Genomic DNA, 19,621 nt, shown 5'->3' on the forward strand with positions numbered 1-19,621 from the left:
TTTTCCTGGTTGTTTCTGGAGCAGCTGGGTTCTGATTCTGGTTCTGGGTCCGACTCTGATCCAGGAAGTGGATGTGAGATGCTGACGTTATTTACGTGGCGTAAAAGATTTCATTATTCAGCAATCAGAGGCTGCAGCTCCTCGCCGTGTTTCAACAGAACCGGTGGAGTTACGAGGTTTCCCATCACCTCACTGGTTAGCTGCTGGATGGGAGAACCGGACGACGGCTCACCCCGGTCGGCTGAGGGGGAGGAAACGCGGGGCGGCTCACCCTGGTCGGCTTGCGTTGCCTCGCTGATGTTGACGGCCAGCTGGCTGCTGAAGGAGTTGACGCTCATCATGCCAGAGTGAGCGGCAGAGCCGGCCAGCGACGGCAGCTGGTTGTGGCTGCGCGGCACGCTGTAGAGCGCCTCGGTCAGGTCGGCAGCGCGCTTCAGGATGATCTCCTGCGGAGAGGGAGGACACGGGTCAGACTTGGACAAGGCCGTGGCCAGCCGGTTAAAGGAAGCACGGAGCCAAACGGCACAAATCCTGACCCAGAAATAATCCAACAACTGCTGACGACGGAGGTTTCATCTGAGGACAGAGAAAACTAAACCAGGAGCCATGATAGACATGAGCGCATGAATGGACGTACACGTGAATGGACGAACGGTGAATGGACGATCGCACGACTGGTCGAACGCACGACTGGAGAAACGCACGAATGGACGATCGCACGAGTGGACGAAAGCACGAGTGGACGATCGCACGACTGGTCGAACGCACGAGTGAACGACCGCACGAATGGACGATCGCACGAGTGGACAAAAGCACGACTGGACGAAAGCACGAGTGGACGATCGCACGAATGGACGATCGCACGAGTGGACAAAAGCACGACTGGACGAAAGCACGAGTGGACGATCGCACGACTGGTCGAACGCACGACTGGACGAACGCATGACTGGACGATCGCACGAGTGGACGAACGCACGAATGGAAGAACGCACTACTGGACGATCGCACTACTGGACGATCGCACGACTGGACGAACGCACGACTGGAAGATCGCAGGAATGGATGACCGCAGGAATGGACAAACGCACGACTGGACAAACGCACGACTGGACGAACGCACGACTGGACGACCGCACGACTGGACGAACGCACGAATGGAAGAACGCACTACTGGACGATCGCACTACTGGAAGATCGCAGGAATGGATGACCGCAGGAATGGACAAACGCACGACTGGACAAACGCACGACTGGACGAACGCACGACTGGACGACCGCACGACTGGACGAACGCACGAATGGAAGAACGCACTACTGGACGATCGCACTACTGGATGATCGCACGACTGGACGAACGCACGACTGGACGACCGCACGACTGGACGAACGCACGACTGGACGGAAGCACGACTGGACGGAAGCACGACTGGACGATCGCACGACTGGACGAACGCACGACTGGACGAACGCATGACTGGACGATCGCACGACTGGACGATCTCACGTCTGGAAGATCGCAGGAATGGATGACCGCAGGAATGGACAAACGCACGACTGGACAAACGCACGACTGGACGACCGCACGACTGGAAGATCGCAGGAATGGACGATCGCACGAGTGGACAAAAGCACGACTGGACGAAAGCACGAGTGGACGATCGCACGACTGGTCGAACGCACGACTGGACGAACGCATGACTGGACGATCGCACGAGTGGACGAACGCACGAATGGAAGAACGCACTACTGGACGATCGCACTACTGGATGATCGCACGACTGGACGAACGCACGACTGGAAGATCGCAGGAATGGATGACCGCAGGAATGGACAAACGCACGACTGGACAAACGCACGACTGGACGAACGCACGACTGGACGACCGCACGACTGGACGAACGCACGACTGGACGATCGCACGACTGGACGGAAGCACGACTGGACGGAAGCACGACTGGACGATCGCACGACTGGACGAACGCACGACTGGACGAACGCATGACTGGACGATCGCACGACTGGACGATCTCACGTCTGGAAGATCGCAGGAATGGATGACCGCAGGAATGGACAAACGCACGACTGGACAAACGCACGACTGGACGACCGCACGACTGGAAGATCGCAGGAATGGATGACCGCAGGAATGGACAAACGCACGACTGGACAAACGCACGACTGGACGACCGCACGTCTGGACGAACGCACGACTGGACGACCGCAGGAATGGACGAACGCACGACTGGACGATCGCACGACTGGACGAATGCACGACTGGATGACCGCACGACTGGACGAACGCACGACTGGACGAACGCACGACTGGACGATCTCACGTCTGGACGAACGCACTACTGGACGACCGCAGGAATGGACGAACGCACGACTGGACGACCGCAGGAATGGACGAACGCACGACTGGACGACCGCACGACTGGACGAACGCACGACTGGACGACCGCACGACTGGACGATCGCACGACTGGACGAACGCACGACTGGACGAACGCAGGAATGGACGAACGCACGACTGGACGACCGCAGGAATGGACGAACGCACGACTGGACGACCGCAGGAATGGACGAACGCACGACTGGACGACCGCACGACTGGACGAATGCACGACTGGACGAATGCACGACTGGACGAACGCACGACTGGACGATCGCACGACTGGACGATCGCACGACTGGACGACCGCAGGAATGGACGACCGCAGGAATGGACGAACGCACGACTGGACGACCGCACGACTGGACGAACGCACGACTGGACGACCGCACGACTGGACGAACGCACGACTGGACGACCGCACGACTGGACGAATGCACGACTGGACGAATGCACGACTGGACGAACGCACGACTGGACGACCGCACGACTGGACGATCGCACGACTGGACGACCGCAGGAATGGACGACCGCAGGAATGGACGAACGCACGACTGGACGACCGCACGACTGGACGAATGCACGACTGGACGAAAGCACGACTGGACGACCGCACGACTGGACGAATGCACGACTGGACGAATGCACGACTGGACGAACGCACGACTGGACGACCGCACGACTGGACGATCGCACGACTGGACGACCGCAGGAATGGACGACCGCAGGAATGGACGAACGCACGACTGGACGACCGCACGACTGGACGAACGCACGACTGGACGACCGCACGACTGGACGAACGCACGACTGGACGACCGCACGACTGGACGAATGCACGACTGGACGACCGCACGACTGGACGACCGCACGACTGGACGAATGCACGACTGGACGACCGCACGACTGGACGACCGCACGACTGGACGATCGCACGACTGGACGACCGCACGACTGGACGATCGCACGACTGGACGACCGCACGACTGGACGGAAGCACGACTGGATGATCCGATCGGGCCGGTTCTGATGTTTAGGATATACCTTAGACTGTTTTTAAAGATTTCAGAACCAATCTGTGACTGGTCCCGGAACTGATGATCAGAACCTTGGGTTGTGTGTCGGGTCGGCTCGGTCCGGGTCGGGCTCACCTGGTTGTTGTGCGGCATGCCGTACAGCGCCTCCACCAGGTCGGCGGCCCGCTTTAGCAGAACCTCCTGAGAATGACAGAAAACCCGGATCAGAACATGGCTGCTCTGACTGGAGGACGGCATTCATCTGGTTGCTATGGCAACAGATCAGCCGCAGCAAAAAGACGGGAGAAGATGAAATTGGATTCATCCAAACAGAAAAGGTCCCAAGGGAACCCGAGCTGAGAAAAGGTCAAAGGTCGGAGAGAAGGAAAACACCTAGCTCTGTACGGTGCAGGTTCTGGTTCTGGCCGTCATCCAGAACAGAACCGGGTCACTTCCTGCAGGAAGAGCGTCTCCTGGGATCTTCAAGGGTTCTTCAGATCAACAACCCGGTTCCGTCAGGCCCGGTTGATTTTGCTCCTCCATGATGATGAACATCCTCAACTTGTCACTGATCAGACCAATCAAACGCTTTGATTCCCCAGAGCAGAACAAAGTCTTCTTCATCCCAAACATTCCTCATCCTCACTGAACGTCTCCTCCTCTTCCTCCTCCTTCTCTGGTCGCCATCCATTCATCTTCATCATCTTCCTCCTCTTCCTCTTATTTCACTTTAACCTTTTTGTTTTCTCTCAGACTCAAACTAATCAACCTCTCAGATGAAACGCCGTCTCTGGATCTTACCCTGAGTGTGTGTGTTTCCTGTGGCTTCATTAATCTCCATTAGAAAACAGAAGTTAGTTAATGTCTCCTTCGCTCGGCTGCAGCAGCGGAGACGCCACGACTCAGCAGCTGCTGTGTAAAATACACAAACACACACCCACACTCCACCGTGTGTGTGTTTTCATTACACCCTGACAGACACAGCATCCTTCTCCAGTTAATGACACCTCTGAGGCCTCCATGATGCTGCCATCACCAGCTCTCTGAATTCACCTGTCCAGGTGTTTCCAGGTGCTTCCAGGTGTGTTTGTATTCTACATTGATCAATAAATCCTGACCTGATCAAACAGACAGAATGTCCTTCACGTCTTTTTCCTCTATTTGTCTTTGAATGAACAGATTTTGTGTCTAAGTGACACTTTCAGTTTGTGCTGCTTCTGGATCAGCTGTTAGAGCTGCTAATTGGCTGCTAGCTGCCACACACACACACACACACACACACACACACACACACACACACACACACACACACACCCCACTGGTCCATGGCTTTCCTGTCGGATCGATCCGATAAAGCTGAAGCTCCCAGCAGGATCTGGCTGCTGATTGGTTAATTGGCTCATCGGAAAGGAGATAAGTTTTTCCATCAGTTAAATATTAATTCATTTTTATTTTAAAACTCTGGATTGAATTTAATCTCTGTTTTATCAGAAGCTGAACTTTAATGTTTTAGACTTTATTTAACCCTTTTTATAAAATACTAATCTTTTATTAATGTTAATAAAATGTTTTAACAGAAATTATATAATATTATATTAGTAATTAGAATATTATTGAAAAAATAGATGATTAAAACACAAACAATAAAGTATAGTGGGAAAAAAATTAAAAAAGATTTGCAAAATCTAAATAATCCAAACCAGTATAAATAATAATATTTATACTTATATTAATATGTGGATAAATGGAAGTGGAACAATTCTCCCTGAAACACAAATATACTGAGAAAAATGAAGTAAAACTAAAATATGATAACTTTATTTGAAGGGTTGTGCAAAAACTGACATAACAACATGAATAAGTCTTCATAAATATTTATTACTGTCGTCATAAAGTGTCATTCAGTAAATAATGACACTTTTAATGCAAAGTTGACATTATTTAAAATGTCTTTGATATGACAACATGACATTAACCAAGAATCATTTGTCATAAATATCTCATAAGTATTTTTGAGTATTATTACATTACTGTAATTATTTATGGTTAGTCTTAACTACGACAGGCATGAGACCATTATAATTGTGTCATTAATATTTTCCCTTACACATTGAAATAGTTACAGATGTTATTAGAGTCAAACGCTTTAATAACAGAGTTATCAGCAAACAGGCGTTTAGTGTTTTGGTGAAGAAGAAATTTTCATCTTGTTGGTCTCAAGTTCTAACAGCCAGAGCTGTTTAAAAAGAAGACAAAGTGCCGCCTAATACATATCAGGTATATGTTTTATTAACTTTACATTTATTATTATTTATTTGAGAATAAAACATTGACTATGTTCTCTTTCTTTATAATGTTAGCTATGAGCCATTCAAGCTAATGCTACCTTGCTGTAAGTTAATGTTAGCTAAAGTTATTAAACTACATTACTGTAACGTTAGCCCTTAATATTAAACATATTTTATAGGCAGGTAAATAAGTTTTTTCCCTCTAATTTTAATCTGACAAATTAAAAGCTAATATGTTAGTCAAAGTTATCCTTTATGTGTTTTATTTAGCAACTTGGCTGATGCAACATGGTGCTTGTGTTGTTTGCTTTGGCAACTTTATCCACATAAAGACCCGTTTCAGCCTAAGGACACATGGGGGGGGGGCAAAGGCGGCTAATGAAGACGAGCTACAGGTGTGGAGGATGATGATGAGGACCAGCCACCAGAGGAAGAAGCAGATGAAATATCCCCAAGGAAATTAGGTAAGTCATTTTTGTGTTACTATTTTCTCCAGGTGAGGGGGGACAGGTAAGGGGGAGCAGGAATTAACATCCACCAGTTAACAAGTTACGTTTTAGAGAACTAATTGTTGTCAAATGAAAAACTGGTGTTTATTCTATTTATTTAATAAACTTCTTGCAAACATCCATAAGCCAGAGTATCTGGTTGGAAATAATTTCAAATGCTCATTAAGTGAAAAGACCCTAAAACTATACATTAAATGATGCAATCTGAATAACAGGCTGTATGAATTTCTGCCAAACAAATATTTGATCAGAATAATTTTGCTCAGCTCTAGTCATTATGCTAATTGTATTAATAATTGCACTTTATAACAACCAGACATTTGTCTGCCAGTCTACCACCCTGACAGGGTGCAGCAAGGGACATTTTTAAATGGTATTTAATATATAATATATTATATAATTAAGATCACATTGTTTTTTGTTTATTGGTTTTTGAAGTGACCTCAGTGGATTGAGTCTCCACCCACTGTGAGAATGTCCTGAAGAGATTCACCAAGTTTGAATTCACCATGATTAACTATAACAAGAACAGCTATAATTTCTGAGCATTTCCTTCAAAGTTCTGCTTCCTGGACATGAAGACTAGAAGAAGGTCTCTGTTATCAGAACGTTAGACTATAACCAAGGAGATGGCTGACATGATCAGAGCAAAAATGTTAGGACTGTTAAAAGAACTGATTTCCTTCAGTTAAAGAATAATTCATTCTGTTTTAGTTTTTCAATCAGTATTTTAGCGTTACAATAAGCTGACCAGAAGTTGAACCTTCTGTTTGAAGAACAAATTATCTTTTGTTTTATTCCAATGTATAAAGGAATAAATGTATAATTACAGCTATGATGGTAGTTATAAGTAGTTCAGTGTTAATGACTGTGTTATTAAAGCTTTTGACACTAATAACACTTAATAACATCTGTAACTATTTTAATGTGTAAAGGAAAATATTAATGTCACTATTATAATGGTCTCATGACTGTCATAGTTAAGACTAACAACAAACAACAGGGTTATGTAATAATACACAAAAATATAAAATGTTTTAAATTTTGATCATTAATAGCTGTTATGACATATTTATAACAGATGATTCTTGGTTAATGTCAGGTTGTCATAAAGACATTTTAAATGATGTCATTATTTACTGAATGATGACAGTCATAAATATTCATGTTTGTGACTGTTGCTAAAGGGTTTGGGGAAAATATTAAAACAAGCTACAACATGAAGAAAATAAGTCAGAAAAGTATTAAAGTCTTAAAATCCCTGCAGAGTTATTTATGTGGAACCTTGAAGAATCCTGAAAAACCCTGGAAATCCTGGAGAAACCTGGAAACCAGCAGACAACAGCTCTGATGATCTGGAGTCTCCAACCATCAGGAATGTTTCAGCTACAGGAAGTGGGATTAGAGTTTCCTGACTTCTGCCCTCTTCCTCCTCCTCCTCTTCCTCCTGCTCCTCTTCCTCCTCCTGCTCCTCTTCCTCCTCTTCGCTCTATTTTCCAGCCGTTTCTCAGGGTTTAATTACGGGCGGCTCTGAGCAGGAGCATCGTGACCCTGGAGGAGAAGCCATCAGACAGCGGCCCTAACAATGATAAATCACCCAGAGCCTCAGATAGAACCCCCCTGGCCCCCCGGCCCTCCAGGAGAAGGAGGAGGAGGAGGAAGAGGAGCAGTGATTCACAGGGAAACATTGAAATTCCTGTCATGAATCCGGCTCGGCTCGTTATTCCCCATGAAGAGTGGAAATCTCCTCATTCATGGAGTTAATAATCCCGGATTGGACCGGCGCTGAGCGAGTCAGCATGGGGTCAAAGGTCAGAGCTAAAGCTGCGCACGCTACTCGCCAAACACGTTTCAGCTTTGCTTCATCCAGATCTCTCTGCTCTGGATCTTTGCATCGATCAGATTTAAGCAGCTTATGGATATTTTCTCATGTTTTTAACAGATTTTAATGAGGAAAATTGGCTCTGATCGTTGATAAAGACTAAAGTTCTGCTGGTACCGGTCGGTCTGACTGGAGACTGGCTGACCTCTGACCTTTCTCCTGGATCAGCTCTTTAATTTGTCTCTTCTGGATGGAAATGCTCCAACTATAGTCTTCATTATCTCTGTGTCGGTAACAGCTAGCATGCTAACAGCTAACCACACCTTCTTTAAAATGTTTAAATAATTCAGGATTTATTCAGTGTTTCATAATCATTAAATTAGTAATAAGTTGGTACTAATATATTTTTCTCTTATTAAAACGATTTGGATTAACTAGCTTAAAGTTAGCATCACTGTTTTCCATAATGCCAGCAAATAAAGACAGTATATAGTGAAATATTATCTCAGATAATTTTTTATGCTTTATGAATAAGAGCTAATTTGGCCTCATTTCCATATTCTGAACTATTGGTCGTTATTACCTGATAATCAGATTTAGTTTTCTTAATAATTGCGTTCTGTATTTATGAAGTGGTTCTGAGGACAGCAGAGCTGTTGTTGCTCTGATTGTTCCCAGATTCAGTTTAACTCGTTTCCCTGCAGCCGAAGCCAACATCGAATCAATCTGTCCTCACATCTCTCTCCATCTTCCTCCCTGCGTGGCGGAGTGGCAGCTGCAGGTGAAAACTAAAGAGAAGTGACAGCTCCAGTTAACCCGCCGTCGCCGCCGCCGCCGACATGGCGCTCTGTCAGCTCACGGCGGCTCTCCTCCCCCCGCCGGGCTTCCGACCCGCGGAGCGTCTGGGAGCCAGGCGATCCCAGGGCTTATTGAGTTTTCTTCTGAATAAATAAATATTTCAAAGGAGCAGAGCAGGCTGTAAATCAGGCCGCCGCAGAGGCCAGACGATGTGCGCTCACTATTAGTATCAATTTACAAATAAACTGCTTTTTTAGGGACTGGATCTCCGATGTCAGATTTTGATAAATGGTTTCAATTTGGAAACTGCTTTGGAGTGTCAGAGTCCATCTGAGGCAGCAGCTGCTGCTGCCTGCCGGTATCTGCCTCAGTTAGCTTCAGCTAGGCGCCGCCGCCTCCCCGGAAACACAGAGCTAACCTCCCAACTAACAGGATGCTAACCTCCCCGCTAACACAGCGCTAACCTATCTGCTAACAGGACCCTAACCTCCCCACTAACACAGCGCTAACCTCTCCACTAACAGGTCGCTAACATCTCTGCTAACAGGACGCTAACCTCTCCGCTAACAGGACGCTAACATCTCTGCTAACAGGACGCTAACCTCTCCGCTAACAGGACGCTAACGTCTCTGCTAACAGGACGCTAACCTCTCTGCTAATACCGTGCTAACCTCTCCGCTAACACAGCGCTAACCTCTCCGCTAACAGGACGCTAACCTCCCCGCTAATACCGCACTAACCTCTCTGCTAACAGGACACTAACCTCCCCGCTAACACAGCGCTAACCTCTCTGCTAACAGGACGCTAACCTCCCTGCTAATACCGTGCTAACCTGTCTGCTAACAGGACACTAACCTCCCCGCTAACACAGCGCTAATGTTACTCTCCAGTAACAGGACACTAACCTCCCTGCTAATATCATGCTAACCTCCCTGCTAACAGGACGCTAACCTCCACGCTAGAACAGCACTAATAAGGCGGAAAAAAGACCAGAAACTAGACTAACGTAAATGTAGCTCTTTCATATCAGATATCAGATATCAGACATCAGATATCAGACATCACATATCATACATCACATATCAGATATCAGATATCAGACATCAGATATCAGACATCAGATATCAGATATCAGACATCAGATATCAGACATCACATATCATACATCACATATCAGATATCAGATATCAGACATCAGATATCAGACATCAGATATCAGATATCAGACATCAGATATCAGACATCACATATCAGATATCAGACATCAGATATCAGACATCAGACATCAGACATCAGATATCAGATATCAGACATCAGATATCAGACATCACATATCAGACATCACATATCAGACATCAGATATCAGACATCAGACATCAGATATCAGACATCAGACATCAGATATCAGATATCAGATATCAGACATCACATATCAGACATCAGATATCAGACATCAGATATCAGACATCAGATATCAGACATCACATATCAGACATCAGGCACCACATATCAGATATCAGACATCAGATATCAGATATCAGACATCAGACATCAGATATCAGACATCAGATATCAGACATCACATATCAGACACCACATATCAGACATCAGATATCAGACATCAGATATCAGACATCACATATCAGATATCAGACATCACATATCAGACATCACATATCAGATATCAGGCACCACATATCAGATATCAGACATCAGATATCAGATATCAGACATCACATATCAGACATCACATATCACATATCAGACATCACATATCAGATATCAGACATCACATATCAGATATCAGACATCACATATCAGACATCACATATCAGACATCAGATATCAGATATCAGACACCAGATATCAGGCATCACATATCATACATCACATATCAGATATCAGATATCAGACATCAGATATCAGATATCAGACATCAGATATCAGATATCACATATCAGATATCAGACATCACATATCAGACATCAGATATCAGATATCAGACACCAGATATCAGGCATCACATATCATACATCACATATCAGATATCAGATATCAGACATCAGATATCAGACATCAGATATGAGACATCAGATATCAGATATCAGACATCACATATCAGATATCAGATATCAGACATCAGATATCAGACATCAGACATCAGATATCAGACATCAGACATCAGATATCAGACATGAGATATCAGATATCAGACATCACATATCAGATATCAGACATCAGATATCAGATATCAGACATCAGATATCAGACATCACATATCAGACATCACATATCAGACACCAGATATCAGACATCAGACATCAGATATCAGATATCAGACATCAGATATCAGATATCAGACATCAGATATCAGACATCACATATCAGACATCACATATCAGATATCAGGCATCAGACATCAGATATCAGACATCACATATCAGACATCAGATATCAGACATCAGATATCAGATATCACATATCAGATATCAGACATCACATATCAGACATCAGATATCAGATATCACATATCAGATATCACATATCAGGTATCAGGTATCAGACATCAGATATCAGATATCAGACATCACATATCAGATATCAGACATCAGATATCAGACATCAGACATCACATATCAGATATCAGGTATCAGACATCAGATATCAGACATGAGATATCAGATATCAGACATCACATATCAGATATCAGACATCAGATATCAGATATCAGACATCACATATCAGATATCAGACATCGGATATCAGACATCAGATATCAGACATCACATATCAGACATCAGATATCAGACATCAGATATCAGATATCACATATCAGATATCAGACATCAGATATCAGACATCACATATCAGACATCACATATCAGACATCAGATATCAGACATCACATATCAGACATCAGATATCATATACCCCCGACGCCTATGTTGGTGCCAACGTCCAGCTGCAGTTTTTCCCATCATTCCTGCTTGAATTAACAACCTGAACGACTTCGTCTTTATTCTGTTTTACATTTTCTATATTTGTGTGGGACTACAAAGATTTTCTACAAAGATTTTAAGGCATATTTTTATTTTATTTTATTTTATTTTGTCATCCTCCCAAAACCTCCATCAGTTTCTTTCTGGACCCAGAACCCAGACCCAGCAGCTAGATGATGCGTTTACAGGCTGCAGGAGTTTTCAGCTTTTAATATTTGAACGCACCAATCAGGGAGCTGGAAACGTTCAAATTGAAATAAAAATGTGGAAAAAACTGATTAAATGTACTTAGAGTTATTATAAAAGCATAATTATATATATAATATCATTGGAGACTGATATAAATGCATTTAGAACATTTTAAATACATTTTATTTTGTAGCATTTTTGCATGTGATTTAAAAAAAAATTTTCCTTCAAAGCAAAAGAAATAAAATCCTGATTATTTTCTGCTTCAAGGATCAGAACATCTGGACCTCCCTGATGAGACGGATCAGAACCCGACTCGGTCAGCACCCTAACCCTTGGACCAGCAGAACCGAACCATGGAGCTTTGAACAAACAGAACCAGACAGAACCCACTCAGCAGGTTCATAGGCGTCGGACTGACAGGTGCGTCGTGGGTCCGACTGCAGTCTGACCTTTGACCTGCGGCGCTGCACTGACCTTGGGTAACCTCTCGGGGTCTCCGGGGTGACGGGGGATGACCTTCTGTAACCTCTGGAAGCCGTAGTCGATGGTGGGTTCGTTGAGCGCTGCGGGAGAGACAGGACGGCGGTTAGAGCCCAACAGAACCAGAACCCGGTCACATGACCAGCTCAGAAGTTCTGCACTTAGCATCCGGTCCGGTTCCTTCTCTGAGTTCTACTGATGTTCTGGTTCCGAATGTTTCAGCTTCGGCCCGATTGGTTCTGCCTATCTGCTTCTCAGCCGGGTCTCTGGTTCCGGGTTCCATCGTACAAAGAGAATCTCTTGGTTCCTCCAGAACCAACCTGGACCGTCTGAAAGAAGAACCAAACTGTTCTGGAGCCTGGTTCCGTCTCTCACTAGACCAGTCCGGTATGAACCAATCATGGACCAGAGCCAACAGTAGAACTTCACCAGAACACAGAAACAAAGAGAAACTTTCACCGGACGATGAACTTCCACAAAGAGAGAAGGTGTGGAAACGGACCTGAGGACGGGTCCAGAACAGGACGGTTCTGGATCTATTCGATGTGGATGTTTCGTAGAGAAGGATCTAGAGAACAATCTAAAGAACGATGAAGAGAACAATCTACAGAACCCTTCAGGAACCCGGCGGTCCTCTGGCTGGTCTTTGGTAGCAGAATTGCTGGTGGTTAAGGAATGGCCTCATTCCGCCTTAATTCAGTCCAAACCGTCTTTTCTTTCCTTCTGCTCATTCAGCTCCACCAACAATCAGCCATCCTGCTGCAGCAGCGACCGGAGCGGCAGAAACACCCGGAAATGAGTTCAGGGAGACACTTCTCCATAATCAAGCCCATTAATCATAAAAGGCTGTCAAATTTGACTTTGGGGACAATTTGTCAGGCGATCCCGCCCCCTCGGCTCTGTGGCTGTTGCCTCTTGTATCCTGTAAGGATGATTGACACCTGAACTGCTGCTGAGGAGAATAGCTAGTTTGTGCTAATATGCATAACCGCCGCTTTCATGAATAAGAATAAGGCAGCCGTCCGCAGCTCAGAGGGGTCTCCTTCAAAAGCTGCGCCGCCGTTTGTTGCCGCCGCTCCGAATAGATGTTATTACCATTATAACAATATTTGTTTTCTTTTCCGGGAATGGGATCGCGGCGAGCTGCTAAATCAAATTTGTCGGAGCAGGTTTGGAGCGGCGGCGGAGGAGAAAAAGGGCTTTCAGGCTGAGGCGGGGATGATGATGTGTGAGGGGCGACAGAGCGCTGAGGGACGCAGCCCTCGCCGCCAACTTCCTGCTGCGCCCGCCTCCCAGACAGGAAACAGAGAATCTATTACCTCCTCACGCCGTGCGGCGCTCGGGATCCCAGAGAGACTTTTTGGAGGGAGGAGGAGCAGCCAAGAGGAACAATCAGCTGCCCGCGAACATCGGAACCTCTGGAGCGAGCCAGGAACTCCATGGGAGCGGCTGAGGTCTAGTCAAAGTCCCACCTACAAGTGGCTCGATGAACCTCAGAACTTTTTCTTCTGTTTTACTTTCCAACACCAAATATGTTGATGAAGATCTGCTCCTCTCCCAAAAGCTTGACCTTTAACCCCGCTCTTCTGGTTGGTGATTCAGCCGAGAGTCCTGAGGCAGTGGAGCCCCGCTGGAAACTTTAAAGCATTCTCCAATTCTCAGGTCTGGACTTTGACTAGGCCACTGTAATCCATTAATCAGCTCTGATCTGATGGCTGGACATTCAGGGTGGAAGCTGAACTTTGACCCCAGCCTCGGGTCTTCTGCAGGTTTTCTTCCTTTTCTCATCACCATGACGACCACCCTTAAAGATCAAAGAACACGGCCGTGTTCTCTGCAGAACCTCAGAACACCCGCAGGCCAACCCACCGCTGGTTCCCGGTCCCGGGGGTTTGGACTAGGACATGTCTGTTGGATTGAGGCCGTCTGAATATTTATGCTCCCTTCTTCGTGCCAAAGATTCACGGCGACGTTCCAACTCTTCCTGGAGGAATGTCAGGACAAAGATTCAGAGATGCATCAGCCCCCCGCTGACAGAAACGAGTCTCTTCATTAAAATCTGGCCGACCTTTGACCTCGCACTCCATTGGCCGCTTTCAGAGAACCGCTTCTGCCTCCCCCAAACAGGCGGTAACTGGAGAGCGACCCCGGCCCCCGGGCCGACCCCTCGCATTACAGCGCCATATGAAGACAGATTGCCTGATTTAGTGTAAACATATGCTGCAATTCCAGGCATCAGTGCCACTTTCTCCCAGGTAATTCCTATTGATTTTCCTCTGCTGCTGAGCGAGCGGGGACGCGGCGGCCGTCGCTCGGCTCCGGCTGATTCCTCCCATATTTAATCAAGTGTTTATGGTCCTCTCGGTTTTCTGCTCTCCGCTGGCTGGGGGATCAAATGGTTGGTCGGCGTCCTGCTGATGGGCTCGCTCACTGATTAGGCAGCTAAGAGAGCGAGGAGAGGAAGAGGAGCGGAGCGCGGAGGTAGGCGCCGTGTTAAACTAATTTAGCGAAGCTAGATTTGCAGCTTCAGAGGAGACGAGGCTGAGCGTCAGCACAGAAACTTCTGCATTCTGACGGAGGAGCTCCAAATAAAACCAGTTCAACCAGGACGAAAACTGCTTCAGGAACCCAGTAAACATGCTGGTCCCAGTCCAGCTTCAGCCCTGGAACATCTCAGGAGGTTCCTCTTCATCCTCTCTGTGTTTATCCACCATTCTTCTCTCCGGTCCTCCACCCAGGAGACGGACCGGGCCGCCGTTACCGCTGCATTTCCATGGAGACGATGCGTTAGTGGCAGGAACACTCAGCCAGACGCTACGTGGCTTCCTGCTGTATTGCTCTGATCATCCTGGACGGCGCGCCGCCAGCTGGCCCGGTGGTTGATGCGGGTCAGCGCCGCCTCACCGCCCAACGCTACTGATGATGGGGGCAACATGCTTATTTGTTTTCAAGTGGCCACAAGGCATCGACTGAGGGATCTGATCTGCAGCTTCATTCCTCCATCCATCAGTTCATCATTCAGACGCCATGGCAACAACAGAGGGCCGACCAGTCTGGCCTCCTTAACCAATAACTTCCCAGCAGCAAGATCTGTTTGTCTTTTTTACTATTTTGGTTCCTCATCTCTTCCGCCATTTCCTCACCCAGACAAGGAAACGCCGCAGGTCAGCGCTGAAGAGTGGATAGACCGTCTCCGATCACCTCCCATTGCGTCCTCCAATGAGGACAACTTTCTAAGTTTGTTCTCACTCTTCCCACCTGAGAACCTCAGGTTACCTTCCAACTCTCTTCCCGCTTCTTCCCTGAAGAGTCTTCTCTGAGCTCTGTGATTGGATGGCGTCAGTCTGCCAATTAGCCAATAATAACCTGTGCCTAGAAGAAATAGGCCTCCAACCCGACGAGTTGTTATTTTCAGGAACAGCAGCTAAAAATGCCTCGCAGAAACGACTAATCACTCACCATTAGTTCCACAAGTCCCTGAAGTGGACTTCTATGAAATGTGTCTCTGCTGAAAGGACAGAAAGTCCCTGATAGACAGCTCAACGGTAAAAAGCACCAACTCAAAGACCAGGAAAAACTGTCAAACTACGGGGCACCCAAATCTATGGGTCACCCAAACTACTACTAGAGTATTCATCTCCTGTTTGATTGTGGTGACAGATTTATAGTGTCGTCTGCTATCTGGGTCATCTGAGAGGTTCTGTGCGACCCGTCAGTCACGGATGGCAGTTGATTTGAGTTTGGTGACTCCTCTGGAGCTGAGAAGCTGCTGCTCAGGTGAGAAGCTTCCCTTAAACATCTGCTGCTGGTATTTTTAGTTCCTCAGACAGATGGGAGCTTTCAACACAACGCCCCGGGAGGAAGGAGGTGATTCCAACTCAGAGGAAACCGCTTGGTGCTGCTAACACCTCCTGGAAAGATAAACTGTTATTTCCTGACAAATAGAACATGAAGAAGAAATAATTTTATATTTTAATTGAACTAAAGCATTTGGAGTGCCTGCAGCTTCATGTTTCCATCGGCTTGATCCAGTCGGGATGAAGCGGTCCTAATGCTCGCTGTGGATGGTTCTGACGGAGCGTCGCTCTCATTCTGCCTCCATGACGACGAGGAGCGGGTCAGCCGCCGAGCCGCAGCAGCTTCAACATAATTACCTCCATGTGTTACTCTGACACTAATGAAACAATAAAAATTCACGAGTAAATCCAGACGCTGCTGCAGATCAGAGAGGAGCACCACAGCTTCATCCACACATCTGGACCAGAACCGGCAGATGATCTGACGCTCCGTTCGGATACGAAGAGGAACTGCATCAAATGCCAGGGGAACTTTCTACATCAGCTGCAATCAACCGGAAACAACGAGCGCTTTACTTTGAAGGGCTGCTAATCTCAGCAAACCTCCAGGGATCAAGACGGCCATTCTGGAAAAGGTCCGATAAGCACAACATGCCAGAGTTCCTGCAGAACCGGGCCTGAAACACAAACCAACAGAGACCGACAGGCTCAGACACAGATTCAACACCAGACCCATCAGAACCAGCAGAACGTTTACTGCTCTGGAACCAGAAACTCTGACCAACCGGTCCGGTACCAGACCCGCTCTCAGTCAGGTCCGGTTTGGCTTTAGTTGGGGCCACAAATCTTTTTCTCAGACAATCAAACCTGAAACCTGACCTCCTCTTCCTGTTGTCTGACTTCATCATCTCAGTTTTCTCTCCTCCTGGGTCTCTGCGATTCAGAACCTCCGGTGCAGCTGAGGAGGAAGAGGAGTGAGGAAGAGGAGGAGCTGTGGTGATGAAATGCTGAAATAAAGAGGGAGCTGGGAGGGGTTGACTTTCCTGGGAAAACCCAGCTCTCCGGAAACGCTGAAATAATTCAGCACCCATCAGTCCCCCCACGTGTACACCCCCTTTAACACACCGCAATACACAGCAATACACTGTAATACACCCTAACCCCCCTTAATACACCGTAATACACCGCAATACACCGCAATACACCGTAATACACCGCAATACACCGCAATACACCGTAATGCACCGTAATGCACCGCAATACACCGCAATACACCGTAATGCACCGTAATACACCCTAACCCCCCGCAATACACAGCGATACACCGTAATACACAGCAATACACCGTAATACACTGTAATACACCTTAATACACTGTAATACACCTTAATACACAGCAATACACCGTAATACACTGTAATACACCTTAATACACTGTAATACACCTTAATACACAGCAATACACCGTAATACACTGTAATACACCTTAATACACTGTAATACACCTTAATACACAGCAATACACCGTAATACACCGCAATACACCGCAATACACCGTAATACACCGTAATACACCCTAACCCCCCGCAATACACAGCGATACACCGTAATACACCGTAATACACCGTAATACACCGTAATACACCCTAACCCCCCGTAATACACAGCGATCCACCTTAATACACAGCAATACACCGTAATACACCGTAATACACCCTAACCCCCCGTAATACACAGCGATACACCTTAATACACAGCAATACACCGTAATACACCCTACCCCCCGCAATACACAGCGATACACCGTAATACACCGTAATACACCGTAATACACCCTAACCCCCCGTAATACACAGCGATACACCGTAATACACAGCAATACACCGTAATACACCGCAATACACCCTAACCCCCCGTAATACACTGTAATACACCTTAATACACAGCAATACACCGTAATACACCCTACCCCCCGCAATACACAGCGATACACCGTAATACACAGCAATACACCGTAATACACCCTACCCCCCGCAATACACAGCGATACACCGTAATACACCGTAATACACCGTAATACACCCTAACCCCCCGTACTACACCGCAATACACCTTAATACACTGTAATACACCGCAACACACCGTAAGGCACCATGATACACCACAATACACAGCGATACACAGCGATACACAGCAATACACCGTAATGCACCGTAATACACCCTAACCCCCGCAATACACCGCGATACACCGCGATACACCGTAATACACCGTAATACACCGTAATACCCTACCCTACGCTGCAGTACTACAGTAAACAGTAGAAGTGTCCGACAGGGAAACATCTTCATTTATTGATTCCTGAATCTGTTTGTCTCTCCATTATTGATCCTTTGCCGTTCCCTAGCAACAAACCTCTGGTCGATCAGCTGTCAGTAAACGGATCCAAACGGCTCCCAGACCCAGCCGCAAGAGAGGAAAAGCATTTCCCGCCTGGGAACGTGGTCGGAACGGTGGAGATGTGTAAATGAAGAGCAGAAAGCTGCAGGAGGAATCCGTTTATCTCCTGCTCTGCTACAGGCTCCTTGTCATTCCTCACCGCGCTTCTCGCCTTCGGCCAGATTCTCAGAGCGGAGCTGCCGGATCAAATCCTCAAGCTGCTCTAAGCCGAGGGGAGCAAGACAGGCGGGAATGTGGGAAACAATCTGATAGAAATGCTCTGATCCCAAAGGTCCAACCCAAAGCTCCGATCACAATGCTTGGTACCTTTAGCTGCCACTGACAGGAGAAGAGGGAAAGGCCATCTGGACCGGACATCAGACGGGTCGCTACCAGGATTCACAGGAATGTCTGTGAGGATTGTTGTAGAAACCTGGAGACTCATGGCTCTGGACGGGTCAACGCTGCAGGATCGGGTTTGTTGGTTCTGGACATTCTGAAGCCAGAAATATCGCTTCTGGTTCTGTGTTCCAGATGAACACACCTACCAGGAGTTACACTGAGCATGCTCAGTAGGTTTCTAAATGAGCGGTGCTGTCAGAACCAGAACCATCAGAACATCTGAGGGCAACCAGAACTTTAATCATCACCACGGACATTCTGGTCCGCCCTGAATGACTCGTCTCCTGCACGACGAGAGCGTGGTGCCGGACCCCCTGCCGGGTTCCCGAGGAGCAGAACCGCCTCTCTATCTGGGTTGGAATCTCAGATTAGCATTGCAAAAGCAGTCGGCCATTGTCAGCGTCCGCGGCGGCTGGAAGACGATAAACGGTGTTTAACAGACAGCCGAACAAGCCGGGCTCCTTCAGTGCCCGACGCCATGACATTT

At 47.0% G+C, this 19,621-nt stretch overlaps 1 protein-coding gene across 3 annotated transcripts in view; it reads right to left on the reverse strand.

Moving 5' to 3' along the window:
* Positions 1–19,621, reverse strand: part of LOC114150983 (transcription factor COE3-like) — an 88,542-nt gene that overhangs the window by 7,616 nt on the left and 61,305 nt on the right. For all 3 annotated transcript variants that reach the window (XM_028027855.1, XM_028027856.1, XM_028027854.1), the window contains exons 11-13: positions 12,491–12,579; positions 3,544–3,609; positions 272–446 (exon numbers count right to left, since the gene is read on the reverse strand). In XM_028027855.1, coding sequence (XP_027883656.1) covers positions 272–446; positions 3,544–3,609; positions 12,491–12,579 — 330 coding nt within the window. The remainder of the gene's footprint in view (positions 1–271; positions 447–3,543; positions 3,610–12,490; positions 12,580–19,621) is intronic.

Source organism: Xiphophorus couchianus, chromosome 9 (genome assembly GCF_001444195.1).
Source record: "Xiphophorus couchianus chromosome 9, X_couchianus-1.0, whole genome shotgun sequence".
In the NCBI taxonomy this organism is placed as follows: Eukaryota; Metazoa; Chordata; class Actinopteri; order Cyprinodontiformes; family Poeciliidae; genus Xiphophorus; species Xiphophorus couchianus.